The following is a 22,683-nucleotide window of genomic DNA, read 5'->3' as shown; positions in this document are numbered from 1 at the left end:
CAGTGCCCAAGAGAAGCAATAATCTTTGTCAGCTGATAAATGTAAGTTTTCAGAAATGTATTATCCATTTTCTTTATGGCTGAAATACTTTATTCAACTGAAATAATCTTTCTTGTATCCCTTTTAAAAAGGTATGGAGATTATATTCAATCACTAAAAGATATGATAAAGTTAAATCTGAAATTTTTAAGACAATGGGAGAGTAACTTGGAGGGGCGCTTCTGGTTTCCAGAAGGTTTTTACTGGAAAAACTTTCAGACTCACGTTTTTACTGGAACTAAAAGAAGAATTTTTCGGGATGAACTTCTGTTTATTGGTGATTTTTTTCAACTGATTGAAAGAAGCTACTGTGTCTTAATTATTCTTGTTATACTCAGTATTGCCAGTTTCCCAAGAATAATTAAATAATGCAGTATTGGAAGAAATACAAACTTCTCTGTGCTCCTTACCCATGAATTGACCTTTCTAATGTGTCATCTCTAGTCACTTCTGTATTTTGTAGCTGACTGACGTTTGTGTATTGTGAGACTGTACTGTTTTTTATATTTCTTCAGCTCTGTTTACAATATATCTCCTGAAGTGGTATACGTGTATATTAACAAGACAGAGTTCTGAAGCAGCTGTGGCTATGAAAGCCTAAACTCTGTGTAAATACATATACATTCATATTATACTCCTCTTCTCTTTTAGGTTCATTGTGCACAAACAAAATTCCAACTGGAACCGCTTTAAGCAATATCAAAGTCAGTTCAACTAACTTGGATTGTATAGTAAACCCAGGCACAGAAAAGGTATGAAGAGGTTAAAGCTACCTGAAGTATCTGTATGCACGTGTGTGTGTAATTAAATACATAGCATATTATTTTTGTTTGAATAAATATTAAAAACTGAAGCAATAGATGCTTATGCGGTCAGTTAGTAATGAGTGTAACTTAGATGAGAGCCAGCAATGATTTTTTCAGCCAAGCTTATGCTCATTCTTTCTAGGCAATAAATTTTGGCTAGTCATTCCCTGGCACAAGTCACTCCTCATCTTTCAAGCCCTTCTTGATATTTTTTTTCCACTTGCAAATTCTTAAACTATTGTGTGCCACCTCTTCAAGTTTTCCATTGTAAATCCATATTTTAGCCTTTTTTTAAAATACCAAAGACCTTTCAATACGCCTTGTGATAAGGTGCATAGAGATGTAACTGTAGATACTGTGTCACGACTGGACTCTTGACGAGAAGGTCCTGTGGAGCCTTGGTTGGAGATAGGTATGCAAATGGCATTGCATGCTCGGTTAGGGGGTGGGTGGCTTTTCCTGGGAGAACCTCCCAACTGCCGGCTCGTGGGGCTCGCTTCCGCCAGGCCCGCGCTAGGATGTGGCGCGGCTCTGCCGGCAGGGCCGGCAGCGGCGGGACGCCCACTGGCCAGGCCCCGGGCCCCACTGGCGGGACATCCAGCCGCAGTGGGCTCCCGTGCATGCCCCGTGGGCTGCTGGGGAGTGACAGCATGGCCAGGAGAAATAACTGAGCGCCAGTGTCGGTTCGGAGCTCTCACCACCCACGAAGGAAAAACTCACTGGCTCTGGGAGTATTTTTACTCAGTTCTAGGGTTTACAGATGTCGTTCCCATTGTATTATTTTAAAGGGTAGGAACAATATCAGCATTAAAGTGTGACAGAGGCATCTCTCGGAAAAATAATAAAGGAATTGAAAACTGGGACAAATATCTAATACTACATAAGGAGTAAGTCACTATATGTTCCCTTCCTGTCTCCCGGCGATTTCATGGTGTAGTGAACGGAGTCTAAAGTAAGATAGGTTAAATAAGGGGTTTGTAATTTTCAAGTCATCTGTAAAATCTACCAATATCTGTTTCATGCTTTAATCTTACTGTTAAGACTCACCAGTAACCGTCTAAGTTCGAGAAAATTGAATAATAGCTAAGTAATAAATAAGGATGAGAGGTGCTGATTACATTAAAAGCTAAGAGCTTTAAGTACTGAAACAATATCAATCTTTAAATAAGACTTTGGAGCATTGGGAACCTTGTGTGAAAACATGTGCAACCCACCAGGTGCAGATCATGTTTAGTCTTAATTGTATCTTTTTGCTGAATATAGAAGGAGATTTGTTTGTTCCTGCTGTCAAATTATATTTAGGAAATCATTGCGTGCCAGTATAGCAACACAGATTTTTTTTTTTTCTCTTTGGCCACTTCCAGAATTAGGTGAAAACTGAATTTTATACCAACTATTCTTTTCTGTTGTAGAAAATGTTTTACAAACTACTGTCCAAGATGTATTCTCATTTTTGTCGCGTTTCTTTACATGGGGATAGAGCCTTAAAAGAAAAGTAGAGAGTGGCTTTGCCTTGGAGACAGTAAGATAGGAACTGAACGTTCTCTGTGCCAGAGAGTAATCCTTTGCTTCATGATGCTAAACTATAATTGAATGCTCAGGGCTGGATATAAGAACAAGAACGCTTTTCAGGCAGCGATGTGCACCTTCACTGTGAAATTCTGAATTACTTGTGCTTTATAGTAGCACAAGTATATAGGCATATAGTAAATAGCAGATGTGCAGGCCAAAACTTTTAAGTGAACAAAATGCCGCAATTGTAGCTAATGGTGTCTTCACGGATGTTGCACTATCATTTCCTGTGTATTTCTGCTGTCTGCTTTATTTCTTCTTCCTTAATGCATAACAAGCCTTCTTAGGCATAGACTGGCAGCTGGAAACAGTCCTGAGAATATCTTGCAAACAATGGGCAAAACTTCGTTAGAATTCCTTACTGGATTTTAGAAGTGCTTATCTTTTAACATTCTTCTACACCCGTCTCTGTGCTTCTTACATTTATTAATTGCATGCTAAGGATGTACTTAAGGCTGTGATGAATTACAGGCAAAAATATTTTTACCTCGGGGCGTTTAGAATCTGTTGAGCATTAATGGTAACTAAACATGGAGGTGCAGATGTGAAGTCAATACAGAGAGCCATAGTGATAGTTTTCTTTTTTTCCATTTAATGTAACAGAGGTTCTGGGACCATAATCTCAAAATGGTAGACTCCAGAGCTAAAATGTAGCTAAAGAAAAAGAGGAAAGTTTATTGTGGAACCTAGTAAAATAGGCATGTAGACTTTTGCCTGTATGTATATTTTTCTTCTTTTCTCTTTGTATCAGCTCTGAGGAGAGTTTTTCCTCCCACCTTTTTTTAGTACCCATCTTTTCCATGTTTTCTCTTTTCTATTGTAGAGTTTTATTCCGGACATGGATCTAAAGGTAAAAAGATTTCGGAGTTCCACTCCTAACTCTACAACTTACAATCTGTCACCTGAAAAAAAATCTTCTGTGAAATGCTGTTGAATGTTTTTATGAAAAGTTCAGGAAAAACAGAAGTTTAAGCAAATGGTATTCCTGCCCCAGCCATGTGATGTGCTTTTGGCTCTTGGTACAGTGAAGGTGGAACATAGTGTGACAACCAGTGGTACCGTAATTGGCCATTGCCTTGACCTCTCTTTATGTTAAACCTTAGTCTGTTAATTTCACTGTGCATATGATGAGGGTAGAATGTAGTAATTTGTGTCTGCTTATATTAATTGCTTTGATATAAATTTCTATATGTACGCCAAAGTGGTGTTCCTTTTCTCTTCGACTTTGGTGTCTGTCTTCGTATTTTTAGATTCTAGTCCTGCACTAATTTCTCCACCTTTCTCCCCCACAGTGTTTGTGTACCTGTATGCTTTCCGTGTGTGTTCTCAAGGGCCTCCTCTTTTATGGTAAAACTATCCAAAGAAATAAGAGAATGGGAGTTGCATGACACACTAAGGCAATGGTGGTTGGTTTTTTTGCCAGTATGGATAACACTTTTCAATGTGTACTCCTTGAATCACAGTGTTCAGGGTGATTTAGTTGAAAACTGATTGGGATTGCACAATTACAGTGTAGTACCCTTCTAACTAGTTTATTTATAGAAGAGTAAACATATAGATGAGCAAGAGTTTTGTAAAATGATTTTAACGTATGTGACATATTTAGATACTTGTGGCAATGTGTAGTATTTAAAAAGCCTATAGGGAGATGATTTGTTCAGTGAATGATGAATATTTAAATGGATATTGAAAAGTCTCCTCTGTAGTAAGGGGGCTGAAAGAGGACAGTATATAACTCTTGAAAAACAAGGATGTGATCTTTTGGGTAAATACTTTATCATAATGTATATGTGCAAGTGGACTCAATTAGGTTTGCAAAGGCAAAACCGATTGTAGAATCTTTACTTTTCACTCTGCAGCTTTTCTCTTTAGAACGACGTTTTGAGTCATATCTACCCCATATGTGTGTATGCATGCGATGATTACACAAAGAAGGGTTTGTGGTAGCTTGCTATCTGCTGTAAAGTCGTTTTTTTCCACATTTTATCTAAAAATTAACTGCTCTCTAGTTTACAGTTACACAGTGTTTATCCTATGTGTGTTATTTTACACTTACAGTTAACAATATTTGTGGGAACGTCCCAGGCTGTTACAGTGATTTGCTCCGCAGTTTAATTTGCCCTATATTGCTAACAAAATCTTGACAATGGACCCTCAAAAACGGGCTGTAGACTTCAACTTTACACTTTTTCTTCAACTGGCTTCTAACGCGTGTTTGTACAAATCTCTAAACCCACAGACCACACTTTCAAAATATTCATTATAAGCACTATCTGTTTTTTTATCAGGGGCCAAAACCCAAAGTTCTTGGAGAAAAGATGGTAGATCTTGGACAACAGTTACCTGACGTAAGTCCTGGTGTTGGTCTTCAATATGGTGTCAGCTGCACTCTACAAGGAATGCAAAATAAACTGAAGGAAGCAGCAAGAAAAATCTCAATTCTGAGCCAAGAGAAGCAGCAGCTGATTGAAATGGGAAACAGACTCCGGGCAGAACTCGGAATGGTATTAAAGGAAGGTAAATTTATTCTACAGAAGGGTACTAGCTTATATATTTAGAATAAAACCTGGGAATCATTTCATCCTTTGAGCTGGAGAGAGCTAGGCTTTAATGTGAAAACAAAGTGCTGGATCTGACTGATTCTTGATCTGCATAGTTTGTTTGAGACTGCAGTGCTAACTGTTGCAAGTAAGATTATCCTGTGATAGGAGGTGCTAACGTAGGACAATGAGTGTCTGTAGGCAGTAACTTTTTGTTGATGAACATCTTAGATGAAGGACTCCCTAGTGCTTAGATGTCAGCGTGCAAACTGGAAGTTGAGCTAAGACTTCTTTGAAGAGCAGAAAAGAGGTAGTTTATCTCTTGGAATAAAAACTAATGCTTTATGGAAGTGGAATAGAAAGCAGAATAAGCATACTATAGAGTAAACTTGAATCAAGAGTATATATAAAGTAAGAAGATTTCACTGTGGACATTTAAGTTCCATGCAACAATTGCTCTGGCAAGGAAGCAAAGGAAAGAAACACGAGGCCCGTTTCTGCATAGCATTGAATCCATCTGCAATGAGAAGGCCTGTGTTCTGTGGTTCATTTATATCCACTATAAACACTTGCTGGGAATGTAATATTGATGGCAAAATAACAACAGAGAATGCCTTCCTCAGTATTTTCTCTCCTTTATAGGACTTTGGCATCCTGTTAGCTCTAAGCGCTGCGCAGTTTGTATTGCCTCTGGTAGTCTTTTTCCAAGAGAGCTTGTCAAAAGAACACAGTGTCGGCTATCAGCTTTAAAGCATCTACAGCACAGGCTTACAACACAGGTAATGATATGCTCTCTGAAATCTAGTGACAATGAGCAGTTAAGCCAGTTCTAATTCCATGAATATAACTTTCCTTAAAATTCTGCATTTAAATGTCTTTTACTAACTTTACCTCAAATCTTCCTTTGGTACCCTGGAAGATTTCACAGGATCATAGAATATCCTGAGCTGGAAGGGACCCATGAGGATCTTCCGAGTCCTGACTCCACACAGGGCAACCTAGAAGTTAAACCATGTATTTAAGAGCATTGTCCAAATGCTTCTTGAACCACTCACTCCCTGGGGAGCTTGTTCCAGTGCTTGACCACCCTCTTGGGGAAGAACTTCATCCTAATATCCAGTCTGAACTTCCCCTGATGCAGCTTTAAGCCATTCCCTCGCATCCTATTACCGGACACCAGAAAGAAGAGATCAGCACCTCCCTCTCTGCTCCCCCCTCATGAGGAAGCTGTAGACATCAATGAGGTCATCCCTCAGTCTCCTCTTTTCTAAGCTGAACAAGCCAAGTGTCCTCAGCTGCTCCTCATAAGTCTTGCCCTCTAGTCCTTTCACCGTCTTTGTTGCCCTCCTTTGGATACATTCCAATATTTCTATATCCTTCCCATATTGTGGAGCCCAAAACTGCACACAGTACTCGAGGTGAAGCCACACCAATGCTGAGTATAGTGGGACAATCACTTCTTTTGACTGGTTAGCTACACTGTGCCTAATGCACCCCAGGATATGGTTGGCCCTTTTGGCTGCCAGGGCACGTTGTTGACTCATATTGAGCTTACCATCAACCAAAACCCCCACATCTTTTTCTGCAGGGCTGCACTCCAGCCTCTTGTCCCCCAGTCTATACAGGCATCCAGGATTACACGGTCCCAGGTGCAGAATCCAGCATTTGCTCTTGTTATATTGCATACGGTCGGTGATTGCCAAGCACCCCAGTCTATCAAGATCTCTCTGTAAGGTCTCTCTACCCTCAAGGGAATCAACAAGTCTTCCTAACTTAGTATCACCAGCAAACTTACTTAGTGTGCACTCAACTCCTGTCTCCAGGTCATTGATAAAAACATTGAAGAGAACTGGCCCTAAAATTGAGCCCTGGGGAACACCACTAGTGGCTGGCCGCCAGCCAGATGTTCCCCATTTACCTAAAGGGTTATATTTGGGACTTCACAATTAACTTTTTTAAACATGATTTTCATCCAAGGAATTTCAGAAACACTTGTGTTAATGCAGCATAAATGCAATCCTGAATTACGAGTTTCATAAAGCTTAGTTTTAAATAAGTAAGATAGGCCATTTGAAGGATTTGCAGTATGTTCTAAGATAAACTTGAAAATTATTAATCAGTGAGCATATTTCCAAATACCCACAGTGGTGGGATTTTAAAGCACCCATGTCCAAATTATTGTAATAGCACATTTTCCATATATGAAAGCGGGATATGTAATTAACCTGTCTCCTACCTTTTGTAATTAAAATACAACTTTTACTAGTTAAATTGCAGCTTTCATTAGAGAGACAAATGGATAAATCCTGGCTCCCATAGTAGTTAGTGGCAGACCTCCCAGTGACTTTGATAGTCGGGATTTCACTATGTACTTTACTTAATTGATCAGATTTGTTCCTGTGAGGATTGAGTCAGAGCAGCTGATTGTCATCGTAGTTTTGAGGGCAACAAACAATGTTCTTTCAGAAAGGGTGAGGTTGTTGCTCCGAGGCATAAAACTCCAGTAGAATTATTAACCAAGTTCAGTTGGGGAAATAATTCCTCTGCGAACCTCTCCGGGCAACTTGTTCCAGTGTTTGATCACCCTCCCAGTAAAGAAGGTTGGGGTTTGGGTTTTTTTTTTCCCCCTTATGCTTAAGCAGAGTGTCCTGTACTTCACTTTCTGCCCATTGCCTCTTGTTCTTTCACTGTATACCACTGAGAAGAGTCTGGCTCAGTCATCTTTACCTCCTCCCACCATCCCCATCAGGTCCTTATACATGTTGAAAAGATCACTCCTGACTTATCTCTTCTGGAAGCTAAACAAAGCCAGCTTCCCCAGCCTCTCCTTGTATGCTCCAATTCGTTGATCATTGTGGCTGTTTGCTGGACTTGCTCCAGTATGTCCATGTCTTTCTTGTACTGGGGAGCCCAAAAGTGGACACAGAACTCTAAATGTGGTTGCACCAGTGCCTGGTAGAAGGAAATAATCACCTCCCTTGACCTGCTGGCAGTGCTTTTCCTGATGCAGCCCAGGATGCTGTTGGCCGAGGGCCTCAGGAATGCATTTCTGCCTCATGTTCAACTTGTAGTCCGTCAGGTTTCCGGTTTCTTTTCTGCTGAGCTGCTTTCCGAGCAGTCAGCCTCCAGCCTATTTGAAACTGCAGTCTCCTCTGCCTTTGGGGAAAAATCAACTGAATTAAAGCTAATCTCCTCTGGAGGATCCTATTTATTTTTAATTCTCTCTTTATGCATTCTTATTTCTCTTAACTGAAATCAAGAACAGATTGAGAGCCTTTTTGTGGATTACTAAGGTTCATCCAGGAATATGTCAGAGATTGAAGCTTAATGTTTCTCTTTTTACATACTAAGATCTCCGTGATAATATGAAACTACACAGGAGATAATCTTATCATGTTGTCAGATTGCACTAAGAAATCACAACTGTCAGTCATTTACTTGAAAATTCTACCATCTGAACACATTCTAAAAACATCTTAAACATTTTTACATCTAGACACATTCTAAAAAGGTAAGATGGAATAACCACGTATTCGTTTTGAGCGTGCCATCCTGTGGTTTTTTGAGCCTGAAGTTACCGCTAATTTCTTCAGATGTTATCTGGTTGGCCTAGGTGTATTACAAAGTATATGAACCATCTGGCCAGACAGTTTGAATGACAAAGTTGAGTTTCAAGAGCCAGTGGAAGTAAATTCTAAGGAATATTTGATTTTTCTTACAGTTAAGAATGGTGTTAAAGAAAAAAACATTAACCTCTGTAGTTGCTTAGAATAAGTGCTACAAATTAGGTAAATGAAGGTTAAGTGACTCAGCTGGTACTAATTTAACCGTTGTGTGTCTGGGGATGACACGCTTTCAATTTGCAATTTAGTCCTGCTGAAAATAGATATTTTTTTTTTCTGTGAAGTGAAACAGTGCTGCAGATTATCCATGTAATTATACCCAGGAGGGATGTTAGCTGGACTAATTACAAAAACTTCTGGGTCAGTAGATTTAAGAAAATACTGTAAAAAGTTGAAGTGCAATCAGTCCAGCAATTAAATTTGAGAACAAGTGTTGACAGGGACAAGTTCAGTGTTCTGCTATCAGGTCTTTAGGCAGACAGTTATCCGGCTTCTGCACAGGATTGCTATTTTCTTGCATAAAGAATAGTAGTAAAACCAGGTAGTACTTGTTTGGAGGGCTCAAACATTTGAATCTGAAAGGAAAAGGCTCGCCAGGCATCCAAAGTATGCAGCAGTATTTCAGCCTGGAAAGGCATATATTTGGGGAAGAAAATGGGTACATGTGTTTCTTGTCTAAGGTCAATCTGTCAGATTGAATCTATGGCAACGTTTTGGAATATGTTCTAAGGGAACGTGGCAGGGAAGAACTCTGTGTTTGGATGTTCTATCACAGGTGCTTGAATTTCTCTTAGCTTCTTCCTAGCAGAAGATATCCTACAGGAGGGGCACTCATGTTTGATAGAGAAAGGTTGCCTGAAATCCAAAAGGCTATGCTGTTAGAGTCAATTAGAACCAGATTTGAACAGATTGCTTGAGTGAAAATAAGCCCCTGTTCTTCTTTACTGCCCATTAGTCAATGAAGAAGTTTTAAAGGTTGCAGTGTAAGCAAACATTGTAAACCATCCATCAGACAGTGATAAACTGAGAATGCCATCTGGTGTACCTTTACAGAGCTAATGGAGACTTATTTTTCCTTAGATATAGCAGATAGTCTAAGATAACAGAAGTTGAGAACTGTAACAGGTCGGTCAGGTAAGTGCAACGTGAGCTGGAGAATCTGCTATATTTTACCAAATTTATGTAATATCGAGTTCTTTTGACATCAAAAGTATTAGTGAGGGCATCAAAAATACTAGTTGGGACATACCAGAGTGAAAGCCATCTGGGTTCTGAGACTGGGAAGGCTCAAATTATTCGAGCTCTGTGAGAACAGGTCTGGGAATGCAGCACTGTTTTGCAACTCTTCATTGACAGTCCGAGGACCTGATCAAGAGCTGTCACAGCAGCACTGTCACAAGAAGTATTAGCATCTTCTGTAGCGTGAGGAAGGTCCTCAGAGAAAAGAATCGGGGAGCATTAAATAAATAGCCTTGCTGGCATATCAATGATACATCTTATGGGACAGTGATATGGGCTACTTCTCGAGCAGGAGATCTTAAACTTCTTGTAAAACTCCAAGGTGAAAAGGTCAACTCTGGTCCTAGATGACAGTCCTGAGCATATGATTCTGATCTCCCTCTTGCGGGGTTTCAGAAGGAAATAGGTGAGGCAGCTGTTAAGCATGCAGGAAGCCTGGAAAGTGATCTGCCAACAGGTGAACCTACTGTGGAATGCCTCAGCGTGCTTGTGGATATATAATTTGTTTAGGATGCTTGTGAATATCTTATTAACTTGAAGTCACAAGCTTGGCATCCTTTGTTCGCTTGAACTTTCAGTTCAGTGAACTGTTTCTTAAACTCTAACGCCGGGAATAATTTTTACAAAGGAGATCAGGGTCCAGCAAAGCATTTGCGTAGACCTTTTGTAGCCTGCTTGTTTCATCTGTGCACTGCTTGGATTGAGGTCTGAAAAGTATTAGCTAAATGCTTATACTAAACGTATATAAAAGCAATTTCCAGATGTGGGCAAAATGGCCACAATTCAAAACCACATTTTTTACAATTTTTTTTCTTCTCCACCTCTTTAATTTTTCTTTCTTTCACAACTCATCTTAGAACTTATTGGTCTCAATTTAAGAGTCAGCTGAATAGTCATTGCCCATCCATCCCAGTCTTCCCTTGCCTTATTTTTAATGAGCTAGGTACTGTTTGCTATTTTTCTGACATTTCATGTCTCCCATGTTCTTTGTAGAATCATTAAAGATTGTTCTTGCTTTTGTAAGAATAAATAGATTTTAAAAATACAATGTGTCCATAGCTCTTGGAGAGGTAGCATTTGACTGTGAGTTGGCAGATGGTGTGCTAAACTCCAGGAGTAGTAGTCCAACCTCTTCAGCTCATGGGTTGCTTGGAGGTCATGGTTGAAGTGGCTGTCATTGAGGATCTTTCCAGCTCTGGAACGTTTGGGATCATCTCTGTTACTGCTGGAATTTGTCCAGACTAGAAAGAAGGATAGCCTTTCTTATATCCAAGCTGTTCATCTTCAGTAGTCTCACTCCGGGCTGCTCCTTACCCAGAACATACTCGCTGAGGCTTCAGCTCCTGCACTGAAGCTGAGCTCCAAGTTGAGCTTCCAAACACTGCTCTTCTAGTTTGGGTGTTTTTCTTCTAGGTAATCACTCTTACTAGCCAGGCTACATTTGCTCCTGTGTTCAAGATCATCATCCTTACCAAAAACTGAGAGAATTTATTTCTATCATACCTACAGGAATTTCAGTGTCAGTTACTTTATATGATGGGCTCATGTTTTGTTTCTTTAGTCTTAAATATATATAGCAAAAGACTTCTATGTTTATTTTCATCTGCTTTGACAGGGCTGAAGCAGTTTGCTTTTCATCAAATCTCACTTTAATTGCTACATGTTGAAAGTTGGTGAAACTTTGTGGGGTAATTGGGTTTTTTTAGCTGCTGACAAATTACTTTTCCATAGCTGCTTTATTTTATTTGGGTTTTTAGGACTAGTTTAGGAGTTTTTCTTCTGTAATTTAATCATGGGAAAAGACAAAAGTGAAGAATGACCCTGACGATATAAATTTGAGTAACGAGTGGGATGATAGTGACAGCAGCAAGAAATGTAGATTTTGAACAGATTTAGTAAGAGGTTTATTAGGAGGTAGTTTGGCCTTGTTGATCTGAAGGGAACATAATGTTGTTTAATATGATTTATAACTGATTATTTTAAATCAAGCAGTGTAACAGCAAACTGAGCTATAAATGTATTATTTTTAGAGACTATGAGTTATTTGTGTTAATGTAATATTTCATATTAGGAGCTGCAGTATGCAAAGCAACAGCATCTCTCAAGAATCTCTTCTGTAATTGCCTGTCCTAGCTCAAAGGAAGAAGAAACTCCAAGCAGCTGTGGGGATGAAACAGAATTACCATCCGCTGAGGTACAGTGCAGTTTTATCATCAGTGTAATTTGCCTTCAGTTGGATTTTTCAATTGCAGTTGCTCAACAGTCATCTCCTGGAAGACTTAAAAATGTATGTATTTTTTTTAAGTTATGCATTGTTCCTGTACAAAATAGTATTTGTTAACACTTAATAAACTAGGGTTTTGCAATCACTTCCATGATGTTGTCATTAATCTTCTTGTAAAACCTTTCAAAATTAAAAATAATAATTTTCTTTTGTCTTACCTCTTGCTGAAACCTTCTATCTTTCCAAGACCAAGATGCCACTATGAGATTTAACCAATTTTCAGACGTCTTTGATGTGAAAAGTATGTGTGTCTGTAAGATTGTGTTTGAATTTGAACAGGTTCAGCTGGATTTCTCTATTGAAAAGCATGGGCCAGAGCAACGAAAGACAGATACATCCTCAAAGATCGTTCAAAGTCAGCCTCTCAGGCAGAATGCTAGTCAAGCCCAGCAGGTCCAGCTTTCTTCATCTAGAGCACATAATTTCTGCCAAGGTATTTGGCAAGCTTCAGAAATGGGATCAAGCCCTTCTATTCTCAGTCCTCAAAAGAACACTGACCAAGGTAAGCATGCTTTGTAAAGCAGTCACAGTATTTGACTCTTCTAGAAGAACGGAAGTACGGTCATGGATTCTGCCCCCTTCCACTAGATTTTTTACATGACTGCTACTGTTGTTACAGTCCTGTAGTCAGAATCTGCAGATCTAATGAGTTACTTGAAGGGAATTTCACTGTTGCCAGCAGAAGTAAGAATTACGAGGAATGCCTATACAGCTCTCTGGTTTTAATGCCATTGTTGCAAATACTTCTCCCCTTTTTTTTAAATACTCCTGGAAAGTGCAAATACCCTTCTGTTTTGACATATTCTAAACCTTATCTGGGGCAGATATGAAAGTGTCTGCCTGAGAATTGCACGCTTCATGTGTTGCCAAGTGACTGTGTTAGATCAAACTGTAATTTGGCAAATCCTTGCTTAATCATTATTTTTGTGGCAGGTTAATAGCTACAATACTGCTTAGTGTGCTAAGACCTAAAGGCCAAAAGTTGAGATCATGGGCATGATGTGGTATATCCTGTGGGCACACAGTGAACTAGGTATTGTTATTCACTAGAATTTTATAGTCCAGTGCAACAAGTTGGAAAATAAAAAAAATAAAAGCAGACGCAAATTCTTATATGTGAGACAGCATCCTGACCTTACATGTCAGACAGTATCAGGGTTAAGATGAGAGGAGAAGGTAAAACCTAGGTCATAGACTGAACATTAATCAATGTTATACTTCTACAAAAAACACCACATGTTCTTGGAAATTTTAGCAGGAGCGCCATTTGTAAGATATGTGCAGTAAAGTGTAGCCTCTTCACAGGCAAATTGTAAAGGAACTTCTTAATGGTAGCCATTATGTTGAGCAGTGTATTGCAGATGAATGTTATGTCTCCCAAACTGTTGGCCTGTTCATGAAGTAGTCCTTCATTGGCAAAACTTTGCAAAAGTGTTCTAACATCTGCTGTGGATGGGGCAAAAAGTAATGGCCTTAAATTCCAATACTGGAAAAACTTTAAGGATGGCTAATAAAGGAGTATGTTCCCCAGAAGGATTGTTCTTTACTGAAGATCTTTGTGAATAGACAGACAAACTTTTCTCCAGAATGTTCCAAGTAAAGGTGATTTTTATTTTTTAATAAGAGGCGTAGCATTCAATAAATTATTTCTTACAATGCTGTGGGGCTTGTGCGGGTCGTTTGGGTTTTTTGGTTTTGATATTATTATTTTTATCATCATCATTATTCCTGAGATCTGATGGCAGCTGTGGAGTAATATGGCAGCCATTTAGCCTTTTCAAATGAGCTTTATATTAATAGCGACCTGTTACCATTACGTAGATACTCATGTGCTGTTAACCACATACCAGACTGCAGGAGCAAGAATGCAACCAGCGGGTTAAGGGAAGTGAATTGTTCCTCTCTATTTGGTACTTGTGAGGCCAGATCTAGAGTACTGTGTCCAGTTTTGGACCCTCTGGTACAAAGGATTGACAAACTGGAGTCCAGCAGAGAGCCACTAAGACAGCTAAGGGCACTGGAACATGTTACACAAGAAGAGGTTTAGAGAGGTGGGTTGTTCAGTGTGGGAAGGAAAGAGTCAGTGGGTGGTCTGATTGCTGCTTTTTAACCACCCAATGAGGGATTTTGGAGAAGACAGAGACAGACTGTGAGGTGCACAGCGAAATGAAAAGAGGCAATGGACACAAGTTGTGTCAAGATACATTCTGAGCAGGGAGTGATAAGCACTGACATTTCACCCAGAGATCCTTTCCAACCTACATTACATCTATTTTTAAACCAGTGTGTAGATGCAATGACCCATCTTTAGCAGCACACAAGAAAAAAAAAAAATATTTAAAAGGGCTTTCAAAATGAAGAATGGATTATAAATGTATTTGTTCACAACAGCAGTGCATTGCAGGGACAAAGTAATTATGCATTGACAGACCTGTAGGACTGGAATGGACATAGTGCTGACAGTCATGATTCATGTGCCTTTTTTGTGGGGCTGCTCCTGAAATAGGAAGAGTATTTCAGGTCAGGCCTATATTGACAGGATAAGCAAAAGAATGTCTTTGAAATATTACTGATAGTGCCATGCAGTTTCATGCTGCTGTATGCATGATGCAACGCCACTGGCAACCTTACAAGGACATCAGTTTCTTAATGTCTAGAAATTTCCAGCCACCGTTGCAAAACTTACTGTAGATTTTTGGGGATCTAGAGAATAGCAAAAGGGAAAGATGATACTGCCAACTGAAACAAGTGACACATCAATAAGGGGTGATACTTTCCTGAGAACAACCTTAATTTGATCTCTCCATCCAGATTTACCCTAAGAACACTTGAGCGGAGCTTCTTACTCCAACCTGCAGGCCCTGAAATACTGCATTGCAAGCATAGGACTTTTAAAAACTCTTTTATGTTGCTTAGCTTTCTCCTCCAGGAAACCATCCAAATGGTATCCTTGATTCTTCTAGACTTTCAGAAAACAAGATTGTGAAAGCAAAATCTTTCTTTTTTGGAAGAACGTCACCTCAGAGCAGAATATACAACATTTTCAAGGAGTTCTGCTTCTGATCTTTAGCAGAGGTTTGCATTCGTTTTCATGCCTGAGCTATGGAAAATTAATTCAATCTTTCCTGTTTAAAACCACTCACTTGAATTTAATATATTCATCAAACACATGGTTACAGTGGATAGAACCGTAATTAAGATGGAGTGACTCGGTACTGGGCTTTCGGATACAAGTGACACACACACAGACTTGAAAGCTCAGTGACAAAAAATGATTTGCAATGAAGCAAGCAAGGTAGTTTGCTTATTCAAACATTCCTTTTACAAGTTCAACTCTGTACAAGTCTGTCACACCAGTAGCTGTGTTTTAAGGGCATTTCTGGTGAAACAGAAACAATTGTAGTGCGAGAATTATTTTTCTGAACCTGTTGAACAGCTTCACTCATTTTTTTCATGTACAAAACAGCCTGTTGGGACTTAAAATGGTTGGCATGTCAAGTAAGCCCTGCAATTTGCTGTATTTCCAACGTATCACACAATTCAATGACTCAATGTGTTTTGGAGTGTTTATGACTACATGTTAACACTGAATTACTGAAGTGGACTGTTACATACTTAATTCATTTCACTGTCAAATTCAGAACTTGTGGAAGCTTCCAAGCAAGTCAGAAGGCTATGAGATATTTTAATTTTCTCTCTCCTTACTCTACCTGCTCATTTTTAGTTTGTACTGTAGGAATGAGATGGATTTAATAATTTGTATGTTAATTCTGCAGATAAGTAGAAAGAAAGGGTTTAAAAGGAACACAGGTTCCCTGTTGAGGTGTTTTTATTGTTCTGTATTATTGAAAGAAAAAGATTCTGCTACAGAGGTAGACAGGTACAAGCCGTGATGATACTAAAAGCATCAGTGTTACATACGTAGACTGCACTAGTAAGAAATAGCTTTTCTATTTCTTTCATTTTTATATGCCCTATCCCAGAGGTTGAGAGCAGGTGGGAGACTTTGGTTGGTGATCCATATCATGTGCGTCTTGAACGCTGATGACAGGCCATCCTCAAAGGAAAGTTGCTTGTCAGAAGAGTTGCATGCTTTCCTCTGAAAATCACGACACGTGTGTACAACCGTGTGATTAGCTTCTGTACATGCTGCAGGGTTTCTCTATTCACCTGTGGGCTATAGGGCCTTTTTTGATTTTAGAATAAATGTTAGGCAGGAGGAAGGGAAGCTTTGTAAAACATTTAGAAAATTGGAATTTATTTGTCTTCAAGTAATTCAGCTTAATAAAGTTTTTACTGGCTATTGGAGACACTTACTAGTTTTTCTGGAAAGAAAGGCAAACATCACCTATTAAAGTTCAACTGTAAGACTGCATTTAGAGTGAAGCCAATACTGTGAAGGGTGCTTTGTGGTACCATGTGAAAAGCTCCTGGTCAGCTGTACGTCCTTGGGTCAACAGAGGCTGGGGTGGATGGTCCCACTGTACATTTTGAGAAACCCCACCTCCACAGAGACTCACAACTGTGTCCTGGGCGTATTAATTTGAGTTTACATTGTAGCCTGACAAAGAACGAGATTGAGCTGCTTTGAAGCAAAGTAACTTTTCTGGTTTACTAGTTGAACTTAGGTAGGGGAGTTTCTTTTGCTATAATTCTCATTGTTACTGTTACTTGCAAAGCTCTGTGGTCTGAAATTCTACACTTTATGGATCAAAAGTTATCTTAAGTGTTTCCACACTAGACAGAATTTCAACAGCTTTGACATCACTGACAGTTCTAAGAGCAATCCATGTGGGTAAAAAGCTGGCCAGAGAAAGAATCTGGTAAAATATTAACAAACAGAAAGAGCGCTCTGGCTCTGGCTTCATTCCGGCTCCAATCAGAGAAAGACTCATGATTTCTTTTCTGCGTTACATAAAACTTCATCTTTGAAGTGTTTCACAAATATTAACTAATCCCCTAGTTACATTTTCTTCACTTAAATGTTCTTCTCCTGAATAGGAACTTGTTTGAGTTGGTGTTCCTTCAGAAACAGTTAGCCATAAGCAAATATCTAGTGACAAGTTTCTTAAATGAAATTTTCCATCTGGGGAAATTTCAGTTTGCTCATACAACATGTCTACCTGTATCTCTTTAGTTCTGAAAAAAAAATCTGTGAATATTAATTTCTGACTGTAGTTAACACACATGAAATAGAAGATACATTAAGCATTTCAATACACTAAATATTTAGGTCCATTTTCAAAAGCAGTTTAGGCTCTTAACTATGATCTTACTAGCTCTTGTTGCCAAGGTCACTTCTGAAAGTAAGTTACAGGCTTGTAAATTAGGTGTGCTTTTTCATTGTTTGTGAAAACCAAGCTACTGCATTTAAATTTTACTGCACAGTGCATATTCATGCTGATTTTATTCAAGGTCCTTCACACATGTGAACAGTCCCAAGTAGAACCAGTAACGTATGAAGGTCCTTATTCAGTGTTTTCTTAGGATATTTCATTTTAAATAGCATTTCTTATTCTGGGGCGTTGGTTCTTTGTCTTTTTCTATTTTCTAGAACTAACCTTACAAGTTTGCAATTTCATGGTTTTAAATTTCTGTGTTAACACAGATTTTTGACAGTCCAAAATTTTACAATAGCCGTATAGAATACTTGTGTTCTGTGTTGTTGTTCCAAACACCTAACTAAGTAGCCTTTACTAGTTATAACTGTAGTGTCTCTACTAACGTCAAGAGACAAGCATACACAAGACTTCAGAGGAAGGGGTGCATGTCATGCATTGGTGCTTGGTTACTTTGCCTTTGGATCTACAGGAATAGGGCCTCCCACATTATTTCTGAAAGTCATCCCCTTGGTTGAATGCAAAAGACCCTTCAAAACTGAGGGAGTATAGATTGCCTGTAAGCAGTGTTGACTGTGTGCTATTTATGGATCTGCTCATTGCTGTTATTTAGACCACAAACAAGACGTAATCTCATTCTGCTGCGGCTCCTGTTCAAGCAAAATAATCTTTGAAGCTGTATCCAGTACCTTTCAGACACTGCTGCCTGCACTGTTCTAAACTGTTGATGTTGTGAAATTCTGCTTTATTGTCTGCCGGATGTGGTAGAGGGCTAGGGTAATGCACTATAATGATGAAAGTCCTTTTTTCAGGTAGGAAAATACACCCAAAGGTCTTCCAGGCTCTTTCTTATCTTCTACACCTGTAGGTAGCCACTAGGTGGCAAGCTGAACAACATGATTTCGCATCAATAGCGCAGGAGTCCACTGAGCTTTTGCCACCTGTAATAACAAATGCCACCAAGCTGACTCAGTGCAGAGATTGCACACACATGAGTGAACAGCTGGTTCAAGCTAAGCCTGAACATAGAAATCATTTTGAAAAGTGTCATGTTTTGACACTAGCCACAGCATCATGCTTTGCATAGAGCTATAAACCCTCAATAGATTAATTAATTCCATAATTCAAAAATATATTTTGTTTCCTCCCATGTAGAATTTTGTTTGGACTTTCTACCATGTTCTGTTGACTATGAAAAATTACCTTATCCTACTAATAACTTACGTTTGTCAATTTGTGCACCTCTTATGTGATTGAATAGTACCTGGCACTGAAGCCTGTCATACTCAAAAAATTCAACTAGTACAGAATGCTGTAGTGTGTGTTATCGCAAGTATATTACGACTACTTCTGCCGTCTGCTTTGGCTCTCCATAGAAAATCAAAAGTTAAAATCTCAGTGCCTTGAAAAATAAGGATTAAGTGGCTGGAGTCAAGCACCTGTAAATATTACTTATAGCTTACAATGAATACTGTGATTGACCAATTCCACTTATCGTACCTAATGAAACCTGTGATAAGACTAAAGTTCAGTTAATTGGAGATAGTGGTTTTCAGAGAATTATGCGAGAGGCTGTAGAATGGACTCTGATTGGTATTAAGACCAGTCTCCCTGCTTCCCAACCATGTTAGGTTTTGAGTTAGTCCTCTCTAGTGCACGCAGATATTTTAGACAACAGAAATGAAGATTTCCACAGTAAATGCCTTCCTCTGTGAGAGAAGATGAAAAAAACCCCAAAAGATAATGGTGGTAGTGCAGCTTTGTCAGGCACACAGAATTGCCTTTGAGCCCTTTGGATCACGCATATCCAAACACGTTTTGCTGCAGCTTTTATGGCTGCTGGTGATTTCTTGAAACAGATCAAACTATTGCAGCCAACTACTTTATCACCGTTTCACAGTACGGGAACAGGTATGTCTAACTTTGTATCGTGTTGTCCAGTGTGTTGGTATTGCCTTGATTGATACAGATGTTCTGTCACAATGGAGAGAAGGGTAAACTTGTAAAATGTGATGTTTAAAACCAGCTGAACAGATAGGTAGTGCTTGACTTTAACAGTTCCAGCTGTCTTCCTTTCTCCTCTCTTAAGCAGTCTGATGCTAATGGAGAAGAACAGGTACAGATGAGATGCTGGTGTATTATACCGCGAAGCGTAGCACGCCTTAATGGACAGTTCTGTGCCTCCTATGTACAGAAATGGTTCTGTTACTCACTCAATGTAAGACTTCGACAATGTGGCACTATGGCAGCAAGACATTTAGAGAAAAAGAGTAAACCAGTTCTCTTCAACTATCCAGTCTTGTAATTAAATACAAACATAACTACAAAGTATTTTTATTTCTTTTTTGAGCAGTGGAGTTTGAAGTGTTACATTCAACTGAGCAATCTGAAGAATCTCAGCAAAATATCAAAGCCAAGGATAAACTTGAAATGCCAGCTGCAGATTTGACGGTCAGAGGAACCAGGCTGGAAGTTCAGCAGAAGTTAAAATCCAGGAATTTATTTTGTGCTCATCCCATAAAACCAAAAATCTCTTCTAACATGGCAAAAATCCGCAACTATAATGTTAAAGACTGATTTCTTTGTTGACAGTGAGTTCCAGGTCCGCACTTGCTATTAACTTACTTTGAAATCTATAAATCAGATCTAAACATCGGCTTCATTTTTGTATGTCGAGTTGGGACGTTTGCAGCCAGAAGAGAGAACAAATACCCTGTTTCACACTGTGAACCCTAAAATAGAGGCCTAATCTGTGTACATTATGAGATTACAGTCTTCACTGTTAATCCTGATTTATTTTAATTATATATGTTAAATATTGCTTGCATCATGGATTTAGAAATGCCCAGTTAATACGTATGTAAAGCCTTTAGGCAGGGCTTGTAGGTCTTTAGCAAATACTTTGTTGAGAAACTGTAGATGTGATATAAGCTTAGAATTGGGATGCCTCAACCTACTTGTTTTCTTATAATTAACAATGCAACCGTTAATCCTGTGCAGCTATCTTTGTACTTGAAAGAAAGGGGTTTGAAAAGATTACACCTGAATCTGTATTGGTTCTTATCTTCTGTAGCTTTTTCCACTTGTTCAGAGAGCATGAAAGAATATAAAATTAAACTTGTCACAAGTTTAAATATTGTCACACCGGTAATTATATTTTTCTTTAACAAGAGATTGCATAGAGTTTAAAGCAGTGAAAAACATGTTCATTAGCAACACTTAGAATCGTACAGAAGCGTTGTAAGAAATAAGTCTTACAACAGATGAAACTAAAAGAAAACTTGAATGAGTTGTGATGTAATGAGGGGTATCTATATAGTTATGAACATGCCAGGATGTTGAAACAAGTAATCAGTGTATTTTTGTAACATTTCCAGTAATCCTGAGCTGTCTTGGGATATTACAGTGATGACCTTTACTATAAATAAAGGAAATACATACAAAAAACGCAAGAAAAACTTTTTTTACTGCGAGGATGGTCAAGCACTGGAACAGATTGCCCGGAGAGGTTATGGAGTCTCCATCTGTGGAGATACTCAAAACCCAACCAGACGCGGTCCTGCGCAACCTGTTCCAGCTGACCCTCCTTGAGTAGAGGGATTGGACTAGGTGACCTCAAGAAGTCCCTTCCAACCTAAGCGATTCTGTGATTCCGTGAGTGGTATCACCGAAGTGAATAATACTTCTCAGTTGCTGCTAAAAACATACAAAATCTAGACAGGATTAATGAAGAGAGCTACTTACCCATGAGCGCTTTTTTTTCTGTAGCGCTTTTCTTTTTAGAAATGCTTTCCTGATGCTCTTTGCAGACAGCTGCTCTCTGGCATCTGACAATGTGGTAGTAATGATTTTGAGAATTTGAATAATTTGTTTTCTATTCCCTGCTGAAAATGTTTTGCTTTAGTGCAAAGGTGCTTTGATGATATAATCAGATGCTAAATCTGCAATAAATTTCATTGAGATGTTACCAAGCCAATATGAGGCCTGAGAGGCCTTGTGAGCTTCTTTCGAAATCATTTAATTACTTGAAAATCCTGTCATTGGATTCAACATTTAACATTGTTCATGAGCCGGAACAACATGATGCATTCCCTTGAACCAGGCCCTGAATGAGCTCTTTCTGTAGCTCAAAGCATAGTGGTTTCTAACAAGTACAGGAATTTTGGCCCAGATCACACCGGTTACAGCTCTCGCTGGTTATTTCTAGAACACAATGTATAAATTCCAAAGTTTTTAATAGCTGATCTAATTTTTTTTATTTCCAATTCCATGTTTCATATTGAACTGTGGAGATGCACAGTATTTCAGTGCTGTGAGATTCTGTGCATTTACAGGTGTTGAAAAGAGTGTGCCCTTAGAAAAAGAGCAGTTTGTTCCATAATCTTTGTAACACTGCATCCGAGCCTGGAAAACGTTCTTCTTTATTCCTTACATGGTGGATATAAGCTCCTGGGCTGCAGACTTCAGAAGTGCCTTTGTGCAGGTTTCTTTGCAGGTCTTTAGGTTTTTTTTGTTTGCTTGTTTGAGGGGTTTTAGGGGGTTTTTTTGTGGTTGTTTTGTTCCCCCCCCCAGTATGTCACCTGGCATGCCTGGTCGTGCAGACCTCTTGCCAGAAACATAACTTTAATTTATTCAGTTTCCCTGAGAAACGGGTTTCCTTAAGGCAGCTGTAGGTAAGGGAAGATGATAGCTCTTGTTTGTTTTACTTGTGGTAGAAAAAAAAGTAGTTCAATCATTGTAGGTTTGTTTCAGAGTAACTATAAGAACATAGCGTATAGGTATGCTGAAAATTAACAAAGTTTGCATAATAACAATAGATAACGTGAACAGATTGCTTGGATCCTGTGTGGGGAGGTTGTGCTAAGTGTGTCCTAAATACAGGGGGGAAAATTCTCATATATTTCTCTTATGACCGAAATACTTAACAAATTGGGCACTGACTCTTAAACTCCAGATGAGAAAGGGCGGTGAGAAGGTAGTCCTGAGGATGCTGCTGAGTGGTGCAGAGGAAGGAGAGCCTGTCGAAAAGAGAATTCCAGCCGATCACAGAGCACTGAAGAGGTAAAACAGTGAATTGCTGATCGCTGTTGTTCTCAAAGGGTTAAAAAACTGTTGTAGTATTGAGGAATATATGGATAAAGGCGAAAGTTCTGCCCGGAGAAGGTCATGATCGAGCCGGCCGCGGTGCTTCAGCGCAGCTCTGGCAGCGGCGGAAAGCGCTAACGGCAACGGGACCTCCGA

At 39.1% G+C, this 22,683-nt stretch overlaps 1 protein-coding gene across 6 annotated transcripts in view; it reads left to right on the top strand.

The window, feature by feature from the left end:
* The window catches only part of CCDC57 (coiled-coil domain containing 57), a 52,085-nt gene extending 30,672 nt beyond the window's left edge, over window positions 1-21,413 (top strand). For 5 of the 6 annotated variants that reach the window (XM_076353904.1, XM_076353899.1, XM_076353903.1 and 2 more), the window contains exons 8-14: window positions 691-791; window positions 3,241-3,267; window positions 4,706-4,934; window positions 5,600-5,736; window positions 11,891-12,013; window positions 12,383-12,605; window positions 19,796-21,413. In XM_076353904.1, coding sequence (XP_076210019.1) covers window positions 691-791; window positions 3,241-3,267; window positions 4,706-4,934; window positions 5,600-5,736; window positions 11,891-12,013; window positions 12,383-12,605; window positions 19,796-20,019 — 1,064 coding nt within the window. In that variant the 3' untranslated portion in view covers window positions 20,020-21,413. The remainder of the gene's footprint in view (window positions 1-690; window positions 792-3,240; window positions 3,268-4,705; window positions 4,935-5,599; window positions 5,737-11,890; window positions 12,014-12,382; window positions 12,606-19,795) is intronic. The other variant, XM_076353900.1, reaches the window with a different exon arrangement.
* The last annotated feature ends 1,270 nt before the right edge of the window (window positions 21,414-22,683 follow it).

This window comes from Aptenodytes patagonicus, chromosome 16 (genome assembly GCF_965638725.1).
Source record: "Aptenodytes patagonicus chromosome 16, bAptPat1.pri.cur, whole genome shotgun sequence".
Taxonomy (NCBI): domain Eukaryota; kingdom Metazoa; phylum Chordata; class Aves; order Sphenisciformes; family Spheniscidae; genus Aptenodytes; species Aptenodytes patagonicus.
The sequence above is the reverse complement of the archived record's forward strand: the minus strand, read 5'-3'. Positions and strand labels throughout refer to the sequence as shown.